This window comes from Oryzias latipes, chromosome 24 (genome assembly GCF_053564925.1).
Source record: "Oryzias latipes strain Hd-rR chromosome 24, Olatipes_Hd-rR_3.1".
NCBI lineage: Eukaryota > Metazoa > Chordata > Actinopteri > Beloniformes > Adrianichthyidae > Oryzias > Oryzias latipes.
In genome coordinates this window covers 13,508,548-13,522,519 of record NC_136260.1, presented here as the reverse complement: position 1 = coordinate 13,522,519, position 13,972 = coordinate 13,508,548, and the positions used below count along the sequence as shown (strand labels likewise).

The window sequence follows — 13,972 nt, the reverse complement described above, 5'->3', positions numbered from 1 at the left end:
TAATGACTTTTAGAGACATAAACATTTGAAAAAAGCAAACAAAAACAGATTACGAGTAAGGTACTTACTCATTTACATTGGGAAGAGCCAGTTCCGGTTTGTGGGAGGATCTTGACCAGTATGCCCTTCTGGTGTGGTGCTCCAAACACGTCCAGCCGGAATTGTCCTGGAGTAAGACTGTTCATCTCTTGGCTGATCTGACGGTGTCTTAGTATCCTCCAGGAAGAGCTAAAGAGATGACTGTCCCTGCAACCTGGGCCCAAGCAAGCAGCAGGTGATAAACGATAAGACGGATGGCTAGAAGGATGGAGGGATGGACAGATAGATGGCTGGATGGATGGATGGATGATGGGTGGATGGATGGATGTATAAATGATGGATGGGCAGAAGGACAGACAGATGGATGGGATAACAGGTAAATGGATGGAAGGATGTATGGATAAATATTGGATGGTAGAACATCATAAAGATGTATGGGGAGATAGATGTAAAGACAGACAGTATACAGCAGGATGGATGGATGGATGGATGAATGGATGATGGATGGATGGATGATGGATGGGCAATGGGCAGAAGAACAGACAGATGGATGGACAGACAGGATGAGAACAGTTTAAAAATGGTGAAATAGCTGACCCAAAACCAAATATGAGTAATTTCAAAAGCTTTTTTCGATGTTGTTCCCATCTAAACAGTTGCCCAGGGAGGAGAAATATCTCAGAGTCCTTAGTTATAATGAAACATCTCTATAAAACAGCTCAGAAAGAAAGGGATAGAAGACTCATTACTGTTACTGTGTGTTTGTTTCAGTTTCATTTCCTCCCATGATAGGAGCTGTAACACTAGATCGAGAATCTAGAAGGTCATGCTCAATGGTCAATGATCAATCAGTCCGAAAACAGACAGTTCTGAGAAAACAAGCTCTTTCCCAACAGACATAAATGCGTCTTACAGGCAGAGGTCTGTCATCCAAAACAATGAAGACATTAGGTCTTCAAAAGGCTCATGGGGTCAAGCAGGAAAAACACTCTGGTACTGAACAAATACATCAAACAGCTTCTGTTTGAGTCTCTTGATGATTTGTCTCTAGATGGTCTTTTTGACAGTTTAAATTAAAATCAAAAGTCCAGAAATAAAAAAATAAAAAATAAAAAGAACCACAGAAATGTGAGCAAACTAGTCCTCTATATTTTATCTGTAGTCAAAGATGTTCAACCCTCTGTTTATCTGACAAAGGTCTTCAATCCATGCAACACATGAATACATGAATACACATTCATGGATACATGAACAGGATAGTAATAACAGCATTTCAGTATTTAAACCATTTATAAACCTTGAAACAAAATCCACCACCGCTGAATTATTTTTTCAGATTCAAACATTTTCTTTATTTTGAAAGTCTGTTTGGAGATCTTCACTTCACTGTCTCTGACGTCTTGTGCTTTCCGCTCCTGCGATTTTTTTGACCCAAGGAGTTTGGAATCTTAAGACCATAATGTAAATTGGAAAATATTCCAGGGTAATTAAAAGGAAGCCATAATAAAGCAAAACTCTGGTGATCAAGCAGTCCAACCTTTTATTAAAACACACTTCCAAAATAGCCAAGTTTTGTATAAACCCCCCCCAACAAACAAAATAACTTTCTTAACGCTTTTGTCTGAAAACAGGTCTTTGATCTGAATTTAATACGAGAGATGGACTGGTTCCAACATGGCGACATCCATATTGTAAAAAAAATAAAAAGGCAAGTGAATTGACTTAATTCAGTCATAAGTAAGTAAGTAAGAAGGAAGTATGTATCTCCATGGGTGATGTCACACGAGCTCAGTCCTGTTCTCATATACAGTCAATGAACCACACTATTTCCACATACAGTATGTTAACCAGGTATCAAGGCCTGGAAGTGCAGGAAGCCTGAAGTCATGTTGGTCATGCTTAGCCAACTGTCAAAGGGAAAATAAGAGTCTGGAAAACAAATCTCAAATGTCTATGTCATGGTGCCTGTCGGGCTCCTCCCCCTCCAACACTGCCAGCCATGCTTTCTAATCATCTCCAGCTGACACCACTCATCTCATCTACCTGCTGCTTAAAAGGAGACCCAACGCATCAGTTCAACGCCAGTTCGTTAACCTCTATGGTGACTAGTCTGGTCTCATGTCATGCTAAGTCTCGCTATTGTCCTAGTCCTCGTTTTGATACTAACTCTGATCTCCCGCTCCAGGAAACCCTCGTCACGACACGAGAGACGTCAGTAGGAGCCTCGGATCCCTCCACAGCAGCCCACCGGACCACGTCTTCCACGCGGACCGCGTCCGTACCTCCAGCCTCGCCACTAGCCACAGCTGCCTCGGAACCGACGTCAACACCTCAGTACTCCCAGGAATCAAAATAAACTTCTGCTTACCTGTCACTACCAGTCTCGCTCTCTCTGGGTTCCAGCATCTGGGTCCTCCCGCTTGGAAAATCATGACAGAACGAACTGGCCATACCCCGGACCCAGCTGACCCGGAAGGACTACGTTTCGCCGTCAGTCAACAGGGCATCGCCCTGGGCCGCCAAGCCGACGCCTTGTCCCAAATCACTGCCGCCCAGCAGGAACTTTTTCGACGGCTAGACGGACTCACGCAAACCTTGATGGACGTTTCAGGGCAGTTAGCTTCGCCGGCTACCGCGGCATCACTTCCGGCCCCCGGTAACATCGTCACTTCCGCCTCCGGCTCGTCACCAGAGAACTTCCGCATACAGCCGGAGCCGTTTTTCGGCGATGTAGATGCCTGTGGCGGATTCCTCCTCCAGTGCCGCCTTCTCTTCCAACAAGCGCCAAGGTACTATCTATCCGATCACAGCAGGATAACCCTTATCGTTAACTCACTTCGTAGCAAAGCCCTACAGTGGGCTCAGGCTTTCCTAGCGGTCAACCCCATCACTCACCTCACTTTCGAACGTTTCATTACTGAATTCCAACTGGTTTTTGACCAACCCAAGAAACAGGAGGAAGCTACACGTAAGCTACTAGCCTTAAAACAACGCAACCGTCCTGTTTCTGACCATATCATTGATTTCAGAATTCTGGCAGTGGAAGCCGGGTGGTCAGATCCAGCGCTAAAGGGAGTGTTCTACCAGTCCCTCAACGAGAACATAAAGGATCATCTGTGTACGCAGCCCGAGACCAATACTTTTGAGGAGCTCGTCACAGCCGCCCTCCGCTCCGACGCTCGTCTGCGGGAACGACACCGCGAAAGACCCCCTCCATCTCGCACGAGTCCGGCCCTGCCCACGCAGTATGCTTCACAGCAATTCGCTTCTGGTTCCCCTCCCGAGGTCCGTCATAGCCAGACGGATGAACCGATGCAGGTGGGACACTCCAGGCTCACTCCTGAAGAACGTCAGAGACGTCGGGAAGAAGGTGCGTGTTTCTATTGCGGCAAGATCGGACACCAGGTTAATCAATGTAGGGCCCGGTTAAACTCCGGAGCCCCCCGCTAGAAGACAGGCCGCGGGTGGCTGCTGTTGACTCTGCTTCCAAAGCCTTCCTCCACTTACCTGTCAAACTCGTTCACGTTACCGCAATCATAGAGTTACGGGCCTTAATCGACTCCGGGGCAGAACAAAGTTTAATAGATCACAGCCTTGTTTCTCGTCTAGGTCTATCCACGGAGAAACTTCAGGCCCCCGTTAAAGCTACTGGGTTGGGTGGTCAACTTCTGTCCATTATTACTCACTGCACCGAACCTGTTCAGCTTATCACTTCTGGGAACCACAGAGAAGTCATTCGTTTTTTCGTTACTCACTCTCCTCAAAATTCGGTCGTGTTGGGGTCCTCTTGGCTTCAACAACACAACCCCCAATTCGACTGGAGCCGCCACACTCTATCTAAGTGGAGTGATTATTGCCTTGCCAATTGCCTTAAATCGGCCGTTCCTGCTATTGGCAAACCCTCCGTTATTGAGCCTGAGAAGGTAGACTTATCTCACGTACCCGAATGCTACCATGACTTACGTGCTGTTTTTAGCAAAGCTAAAGCTAACTCTCTACCTCCTCACCGGCCGTACGACTGCTCCATCAATTTATTGGAGGGTGCCTCGCTTCCCAAAGGTAATCTGTTTAACCTATCTGGTCCCGAGAAAGCAGCTATGGAGAATTACATCCATGAGGCACTTTCTTCGGGACACATTCGACCTTCCTCCTCTCCCGTTGGCGCAGGTTTCTTCTTTGTTCAAAAGAAAGATAAGACCCTGCGCCCGTGTATAGATTACCGTGGACTCAACCAGATCACCATCAAGGACAAATACTCCCTTCCTCTAATCTCCTCCGTATTTGATTCCATTCGAGAAGCTCGTATTTTCTCCAAATTGGACTTGCGGAACGCTTACCACCTCGTCCGGGTCAAAGAAGGAGACGAGTGGAAAACCGCTTTCAATACTCCCTTAGGGCACTACGAGTACCTTGCGATGCCATTTGGGCTCACCAACGCCCCCGCTGTTTTTCAGCGCCTTGTGAATGACGTACTGCGCGACTTCATCAACCGCTTTGTATTTGTTTATCTCGATGATATCCTCATTTATTCCACCGACCCGGTTCAACATCAGGAACATGTCCGTTTGGTGCTTCAGAGACTTTCTGAAAATCAGTTATTCGTCAAAGCAGAGAAATGTCAATTCCACTCCTCTGTCATCCCCTTCCTTGGTTATATTTTCGGGGCAGGTTGTATTCGTCCCGACCCTGCTAAAATTGAGGCTGTTTCCTCATGGGAGCCACCCTCCTCTCGTAAAAAACTTCAGCAGTTCCTTGGTTTCGCCAATTTCTATCGCAGGTTTATCAGGAACTATAGTGCCATCGCGGCCCCCCTCACTCAACTCACGTCCATTACTAGGGCTTATGTTTGGAATGACGTGGCTCAGAGCGCTTTCGATACCCTCAAAAGACTGTTCGTGTCAGCCCCCATTCTCATCCAACCGGACACTACCAGACAGTTCGTGCTCGAGGTGGATGCTTCAGACTCTGGCGTTGGGGCCGTGCTCTCGCAGCGTGAGGAAAAGACTGACAAACTAAAACCATGCGCCTTCTTCTCCAAAAAACTCACGCCGGCAGAGCGCAACTATGACGTGGGCAACCGGGAACTCCTAGCAATCAAGTTGGCTATTGAAGAGTGGCGTCATTGGCTGGAGGGAGCGGTCCATCCCTTTATCGTCTGGACGGACCACAGGAACCTTGCGTACTTACAATCTGCCAAGAGACTGAATTCTCGCCAGGCTCGGTGGTGTCTGTTTTTCGATCGGTTCAACTTTGTCATAACCTACAGACCTGGAAGCCGCAACGTAAAGCCAGACGCCCTCTCCAGGATGTACTCTTCTACTGACAGTCAGGACACCACCTACACCAGCATCATCCCCGACACCTGCATCATAGGACACTTAACTTGGGACATTGAAACCAAGGTACTGCAGGCTCAAGGTGAGGAACCTAACCATCCTGCCCCTCCCGCTGGGACCCTGTATGTACCTTCATCCCTCAGGTCTGAGGCTATAACTTGGGCTCATACATCTCGAGTAGCGTGCCATGGAGGCATAGCGAGAACTCTCAGCCTACTCCGTCGCCGTTTTTTCTGGCCCTCCATGGGAAAAGACGTCAAGGAATACGTCGCGGCCTGTACCACCTGTGCTCGCTCCAAATCCTCATCTTCTCCGCCATCTGGTCTGCTCCATCCGCTGTCCACTCCTAGTCGCCCGTGGTCTCATATTGCGGTCGATTTCGTCACCGGACTACCCCCCTCTCAGGGTAATTCCGTCGTCCTTACTGTTATCGACCGTTTCTCTAAGTTTGTACATTTCATTCCCCTGTCCCAGCTCCCCTCCGCCGCAGAAACTGCTGAGGTTCTGGTCCAGTTTGTCTTTCGCCACCATGGGATCCCCTCGGATATCGTGTCGGACCGAGGGCCCCAATTCGTGTCCCAAGTGTGGAAGGCCTTCTGTTCCGCCTTGGGTGCCACTGTCAGCCTCACCTCAGGGTACCACCCTCAATCAAATGGACAGGCTGAAAGGGCCAATCAGGAGCTTGAGACATCCCTCCGTTGTCTGGCCGATCGAAACTCCATGGACTGGTCAAGATACCTTGTGTGGGTCGAATATGCGCATAACACCCATCCCTCCTCTGCCACAGGTCTTTCTCCGTTCGAGGCCGCCCTCGGGTACCCACCACCCTTGTTTCCATCCCACGAACTGGATCTGGCTGTACCCTCCGTGCAGGACCATCTCCGGAGGTGCCAGGATGTTTGGCAGCACGCAAAGGCCTCCCTCCTTCGTGCTAAAGAGGTCTATTGCCGATCAGCCAATCGCCGCAGGGTGGTGGGACCCACCTACCAACCAGGTCAGAGGGTGTGGTTGTCCTCACGGAATATTCCGATTCAGGCTACTTCTCGTAAACTGGCTCCTCGTTACATTGGGCCCTACGTCATTGATAAAATCATTAACCCCACCTGTGTCCGTCTTCGGCTCCCGGCGGCCCTCAAGGTCCACCCTTCATTCCACATCTCGCAGATCAAGCCAGTTATGGACAGCACGCTTTGCCCGCCTTCCGCTTCCCCTCCGCCCGCCCGGCTCATCGACGGCGCCCCCGCCTACACGGCCTCTCGTGTCCTGGATGTCCGCCGCCGGGGTCGTGGCCATCAGTTCTTGGTGGATTGGGAGGGTTACGGTCCGGAGGAGCGCTCTTGGGTCTCCCGCTCCCTCATTCTGGACCGTTCCCTCATTGACGACTTCTTTCACGCTCACCCGGATCGGCGTCCCGGACCGCCTGGAGGCGGTCGTTGAGGGGGGGGTACTGTCATGGTGCCTGTCGGGCTCCTCCCCCTCCAACACTGCCAGCCATGCTTTCTAATCATCTCCAGCTGACACCACTCATCTCATCTACCTGCTGCTTAAAAGGAGACCCAACGCATCAGTTCAACGCCAGTTCGTTAACCTCTATGGTGACTAGTCTGGTCTCATGTCATGCTAAGTCTCGCTATTGTCCTAGTCCTCGTTTTGTTACTAACTCTGATCTCCCGCTCCAGGAAACCCTCGTCACGACACGAGAGACGTCAGTAGGAGCCTCGGATCCCTCCACAGCAGCCCACCGGACCACGTCTTCCACGCGGACCGCGTCCGTACCTCCAGCCTCGCCACTAGCCACAGCTGCCTCGGAACCGACGTCAACACCTCAGTACTCCCAGGAATCAAAATAAACTTCTGCTTACCTGTCACTACCAGTCTCGCTCTCTCTGGGTTCCAGCATCTGGGTCCTCCCGCTTGGAAAATCATGACAGTCTATTGCCAAAAAAGTGCTTTGTCAGCAATTATTTTCGGGTGGAGGATTCAAGAACACGATCATTCAGTCTACCAAACATGTTGATGGTTGTCCTAGTTATTAAGAAAACACTGAATAGAAAATATTACTGAAGATTTATTTTTTTATTCACTTGTTTTGCTCTGTTTTTTGTTTTTGCTCCAGAGGCATAGGAGAAAAAAAATGTAACCTTCACCTGCAGCAGTGGATCAAAGTTGGAGGTGTCACCAAGCCAATTAAAAGAAACACGCCACAAGAGAACCATTAGGAAGGAGAGAGTTCTACGGCAAATCTATTTGTCTTTGATGTATTATATGCAAGAGACAAAGAAGAAAAACAAAAGCAATCCTGCAGCTCGGAGCAGAAACTAGCCATTACATCCAAACTCTGTTAATAACAGGTTTGATGCAGATGGAAATTATCTCCTGCGTTGGTGTAGGAGACACTCGCGCTTCCATTTCACAAAGGCATTGTAAAAGTAGGTTGCCGGGAGCTTTCCTGTCAATTACAGGAGGCTTGCTCCACCACGCCAACCCCTTCCTCCACTAATCTTCCTCCCATTCTTTCAGAAAGTCTCCCATTTTCCTTCAACCAACTGATATCACAGTCTCTGCTTCTTTTCCCTCCTTCCACCCTGCAGAAGCTGAGTGTCTGACGGTTGGGAACGGGAATCAAAGACACAGGTGCACCCATGGGGAGGAGTGACAAACCTTGCAGAAAAGTGATTTAAAATCCTGCAGAACTACCCAAAAAAATTAACTCTTCTTTTTTGAAATCTAAAATTTGGTACAATTTCTCTAATAATTAGCAGAGGTCCAAGCTAAAAATAGTTTATTTTCGCTCTGCTTATGACAACTAAAATAATTTTGTCTGCTCTGTCCTCTTTGATGCTTGGTGTAAAACTTAGATAAAAAAAAATATGATTTGACTTTTTAAATGTAGAATTTTTCCTTTAAATTCCTCCTTACTTGGTGTATGAATTGTGCTACAGCAAACCTTCTTCCTTTCATTTCAATGGCATGCTTTAATTTTTTTCATGATCTCTTCACTGTAATTAACAGCAATGCAATTCACAACAATGAAATAAGAAAAAAAATGCATCAGTAAATGCTTTTTAAATTTCACAATGATGAAAAAACTACAAGCCAATCAAATGCATCCTTTATGTTTTCCCACCAGATCCTGAAGTGTTTTTATGTAAAAGAGATGTGAAGCGGAAGACTTCTCTCTGCGGAGCTTTGGTTTGGACACCTCTGACCAGTCAAAATGGTTTCTATTGGAAACTATTTCATCTTTGTGGCTGCTCCTCTTCACTTATTAGTGGAACCAGGTTTCATATACAGGTTTATACATCTTCACTTGGAATCTATCCCTGCCTACAACCTTCAGAGCAATCAATGTGACATTGATACAATGTCAGTTAGTTTCAATTCATATTACTCCAAGAAAGCCTCATTCAGCAATATAATTGGAATTGTGCATAAAGGATAGGTTTGCTCTAAAACATGTATACTTTGAAGAGTGTCTTATTTTGACAAACATTTAGAATGGTCTGGGTCATCTGTAGTCTTCGTAATTATCCTGCTGGTCACTTGTTACAAAGTAGTGTCTCCGCCTGAAGGCTAATCAGACTCTTGTTCCGCAAGTTTGGAGGGCCGACACACTTCAGGGAGTCCCGAGGAGACAAAGTGGTGTTGGTCTCGTGCATCCATTTCACCAGAGAGGCGATGTTACAGTCACAGTGCAAGGCGTTGTCATGGAGATGCAACTTCTTCAACTCTAAGAAGAACCATGGTCTTTAATGGGCAGTCTGATTCAGATGACCACACTTAAGGAAAAGCAAGATGAGAAGGGATCTTACCGGGCACAAGGCTAAATGTGTTTCCATCCACAGTCTTCAGACGGTTTCCACTGAGGCCCAGATCATGGAGCTTAGGCAAAGTTATGAAGACGTCAGTTGGTAGGAGTTCAAGCTCGTTGTTCCTCAAGTAGAGTTCCTGTTTCAGAAATTGGTGCATGTGTTTCAGCTTATTCCGAACAAACCATTTTGGAAGCATGATCCAAGATTCTGAAGCAAGAATTTCTAAAAGTTCTTGTTTTTTTGTGTGTTTATATGACGGATTAGTTACCTGCAAGTTGTTCAGACCATCAAAAGCAGACTTGCTGAGAGATGACAGCAGGTTGTTGTCAAGGACGAGCATTTCCAGGGATCCCAGTGGCCGGAAAACTCCAGCAGGGATAGTTTTCAAGCTGAGCAACAAAGACAGAGTTACTTCATTAAAACACAGTTTCATTGTTGTTCTTTACTTTGAATTTCTGCTGTTAAGACCCCGACAGGCTGTTCACGACCTCGGCATGTAGCCCAAAAAGAGCGGTTTGTTTCGTCTGCAGGTCCCAGGGGGCTTGTTACAGACATGCAGGAGCTTCCAGTCCTATTCCTTCACAGATTCAGAATTCATTTTACAGTTTTGAGTTTTTAAAAAAGGACCCATGGACTCTTTGTCTATGTTTGAACGCCTCACTAGCTGAGGAACATCGATGATGTGAGCACTTTGTCTGTGGACTGCGAACGCATTTCAAATTTTTCTTTATCTGGATTCCTGTCTGGTTAATACCAAATAATAGGGATTATCATCTCTTACTAAACGTAACATTTTAGAGTACTCTGGTGAATTGTTTTAAAGAAAAATGATATAAAATCATTTAGGGAGACCAGAAAAGTGATTTATTTCAGCAATTCAGTCATTTTAAAAAAATATATACAAATATATATTTGTACTTCAGTTTATTCTCATGTTTAAAACCATCTTTGTTCATTTATCTATTTACTTCTTTTTACTCCTACTTATTAGAAGGCCCACTGTTGGCTGATTCCTGTAATCTAATTTATTTCCACAAATATACTGTTGTATAAAAGCTCTATAAATACTCTAAAAGTTAACATTTAAAAACTTTATCATGGCCAGTTGCATGAAAAATATAAAAGATTAGAAAAATGCCTCTGGTTTGTAGACTAGATTAATTGTTTTGTTACCTCTGATTTATCCATCCATCTATCTTCAGAGCCCAATGAATCCTTTTTGGGTTTGCTTGAGCTTATTCGGCTAATGTTGAGAGAAGGCGGGGGTACACCCTGAACTGGTCACCAGTTTGATGATATTTTATTTTATTTTATTTTATTTTATTTTATTTTATTTTATTTTATTTTATTTTATTTTATTTTATTTTATTTTATTTTATTTTATTTTATTTTATTTTATTTTATTTACAGGGATGTTGCACTTTAAAGTGCATCTCTGAATATGTACCAGAGTTTGCCAAAAGGCCAATTTTTTGCTTTGTGGTCTCTGGACAGGTGACAAATTTGTCTCCCTAAAAACTGTGGGAAATTAATAACTAATATTAAACATAACATTAATGATAATTAAAGTGCATAACATTGCACAGGGGTAAAAATACAGTATAGATATGAATAAGCAATGGAAATGGTAAAAACTTAAATGTAAATATAAAATATAACACAACAGTCGTAACTGATAAACATTCTAAGTAGTAAAAATGCAATGTAAACCTAAAAGCACCAGAGATGAATTTGATATTGCCAGTTTGTTGCAGGGCCACACACTCACTCAGGTGCACACCGACAGGCAATTTAGAGATACATATTAACCTATAAAGCATGTTTTTGGACTCTGGGAGGAAGCTGGAGTCCACAGAGAAAACAACACATGGATAGTTGGGAGAACTTGCAAACCCCACATGGATGGTCCCAGTCAAACCAGGACCTTCTCAATGTAAAGCGAAAGCACTAACCGCTGTGCCACCGTGCAGCCTGGCTCTCATTTATTCCCTGCTAAATTGGTCTGAGGTGCTTGACCGGACCACAGCAGCACACGGAAGTCTTAGTGGGCGCTCTCATTGGCCAAAAACCCTAAACTCCATCCAGCCAATCCGACCAAATACCCCACATAAATGGAACTTACGGCACGAACCAGAGACCAATCCCTGGGGCAGTGTTTCCCAACCCTGGCCCTCGGGGAACCCTGTCTTCATTATTTCAATCCTACTCTGCTCTAACACACCTGCCTTGCTGTAATTATCACCCACATTTAGCGCGTTCTTGAACGCACCACATTCCTAGTGTGTACACATCATTAGCTGGGCCTCAAAAACCGTTTTGGTGAATTGAAGAATACTTGATTCTTTGTGGCATAACCAGTAACCAAAGCAGTCCTAAAAGAGGTTCATGTGACCTGTTGTTGTCGAGGTTGAGAAACAGGAGCTGTGTGAGTCCAGTGAAAGCCTTGGGAGAAAGCCTTTGAATCCGATTCAGGGAAAGGTCCAAAACTTTCAGGGCGATCAAAGGCTTGAAGGCATTAGACGGCACCACTGTCAAGGCATTGTGAGGGAGATCTAGCTCTGACAGGTTCCTCATCCCGACAAACATCTCCGCTTTGATGAGTCCAATCTCATTCTGCCCCAGCATCAAGAAGCGAAGGTTAAGAAGGTCCTACACAAAGGAAATCATTGCAGTGATTAGGTTATTGTAGCAAAACATTGTTGTGTGTGTTTTCTTTTTACCTTTTACCTTAAAAGCTTTAGGTGGAAGTTTGGTGATTTGGTTTCCAAAAAGATTGAGCAGCGTCAGATGCTTAGCGCCAGAAAAAGTCTTAGGATGAACAGATTTGATGGCGTTTTTTTCCAGGATCAAGCTCTCGATAGATGGAACTGATCTTAAAAGATTTGCCTTCAGGTCTGTGATGCCATTCTCACCTTTTAGCAACAGTAAAAAGACAAGATTAGCCTCAATTTAACTGCACATAAATCCAAACAGAAACAGAAGCTCCAGAATTTAACATTAAAAAACAGGATTTAAGTAATCCTGATGGCCGACCCAGTTTGAGGATCCATGCATCAGCGGGTAGATTGGATGGGAGGGTACGGAGTCCCCTCTTATGACAGTTGACCTCTGACTTTTCTGGATTGGACTTTTTGGAGCATTTGCAGACAGAGGGACAGGCCTCTGCAGACTGTAAAACACACAGCAGGACCAGCCCCAACCAGGCCAGCGACTCCATTTTCCCTGCGGTGGAACAGAACCCTTCACTTTATAGATGTGTGATATGTTTTATATACTGCATACGGTTCTCCAATTGAACACATGGGTAAATAAAGAGACATACAGGGATAGCAGACATGAAATACAGGACAGTAATACTGTTTTATACAGTACTGTAATATTAAACAAACAACAAAGTTGTTAACCCCTTTAACACCAGAGATATAGCATAATTTTTGTTATTGACTACAGTAAGTCTTCAACGGCTTACCCATTTAACATGATTCCAATGGATTCTGAAGCAGAGAAATAAAAGCTTTATGCCTTTATGGGACACTTCACAGCAATAAAGTGCTTGTATCAGCTGATTGTGTTTCGGAGATAAGAGTCTTTGCGGTTTTCTGTTATCCGCTTTTTTTAACAACAGGATCAGCTAATTCATGATGATTGCATTTGAAAATACAAATAACATGTTACTTAGGAGTCACAGATGACAGTTCCAGTGCTAAAGGGTTAAAAAGAGCCAAAATTAAAAGAGCTCACCCATATTATTCCTTTTGGATTTTTAAGTCAGATGGAAAGTTATATTTAAAACAATGAATGGTTTGATCCTCAACTGATCTTACCCAGATAACTATCCAGTCAGCTGCTGCATTTCATAAAGAGAGGGCTTGATTCATGGTAACAATAAATTCATAGCTCAAGTAGAACTCTTAGTTTTGTCTGTTAAATGCAGATGTAGTTCATTTTGACTCTCACAAACACTTGTTCTTGTTAACTTTGCTAACTTGGTGGTTTCAAATTAGTGGTCAGCATGCCGTTTAAGAAGGTAACAAATGTGTCTCACACATGAACAAGGATGAGAACTTAACATATATCAAGAGTGAGTCGCAGACAGATGGGGAGGAGAGAATCTTCAGAATCAGAACTTAAATTAATCCTTTGACACCAGAACAATAGCTCCAGTGTTGAAACTCTTTTGACAAGCGTACATATACTTTACAGTACTAATATCATCAACATGAATCACTTGATACCATAATGGAGCTTGAAGAGTTTCACAACGATGCAAAGCCGCTTCTCTCTACCTCTTAATCAGCTCATTTGTCTTGACCGTATAAATGGTCAAAGAGTTACGTTGGGTCAAAGAGCGCGAGTTATTTGGGTGTTGCCTGTAACATCTCTGGTGTTAAATGTTTAAATTAAAATTGTGTAGGCTATGTATATTTTTTTACCTGTGCTGCCAGGTACCATTTGACCCCTAAACTGTGTGTCTGGAGAGTTGGAAGACCCCTGAACAGAACTGCAACGTTTATTATAAACAACCAAGTTAAAGCCAGTTTCTCAAAATGTTCTTGATTTTCCAAGAATCATCAATTTGAAGCAATTTTTTTAAAAACTTAAATTTAACATAAATACAAATACACACACATTACCATGTCTTTTAAGAAAAAGTCAAATTACTTTTTCTTACCTGCAAACACCGTTGCCGCTCTCTATGAGCAACTATTATCGTGTTTCCAGTTTGTTGCTCCTTTCTCTACAGCACGACTTCCCTGCTCAAGTTCCTTACTAGAAGCTGAGAGT

At 44.6% G+C, this 13,972-nt stretch overlaps 1 protein-coding gene across 1 annotated transcript; it reads right to left on the bottom strand.

Moving 5' to 3' along the window:
* Positions 1–8,330: 8,330 nt before the first annotated feature.
* On the bottom strand, positions 8,331–13,972 carry si:dkey-1j5.4 (uncharacterized). The gene is made up of 7 exons (XM_023953237.2): positions 13,860–13,972; positions 12,221–12,409; positions 11,915–12,099; positions 11,580–11,836; positions 9,456–9,576; positions 9,188–9,323; positions 8,331–9,105 (listed from the first exon to the last, which is right to left on the bottom strand). Exons 2-7 carry the CDS (start codon positions 12,402–12,404, stop codon positions 8,915–8,917), a joined length of 1,074 nt encoding a protein of 357 aa, XP_023809005.1. The 5' UTR covers positions 12,405–12,409; positions 13,860–13,972; the 3' UTR covers positions 8,331–8,914.

What these genes read in the sequence shown, in the direction of transcription:
- si:dkey-1j5.4 (XM_023953237.2), bottom strand. Translation starts at nt 12,404, where the DNA reads ATGGAGTCGCTGGCCTGGTTGGGGCTGGTCCTGCTGTGTGTTTTACAG. An exon ending in TGCATGGATCCTCAAACTGG is followed by an intron (nt 12,100 to 12,220) that starts GTCGGCCATCAG and finishes TGTTGCTAAAAG; the next exon opens with GTGAGAATGGCATCACAGAC. An exon ending in CTCAACCTCGACAACAACAG is followed by an intron (nt 9,577 to 11,579) that starts GTCACATGAACC and finishes TTTGTTGCTCAG; the next exon opens with CTTGAAAACTATCCCTGCTG.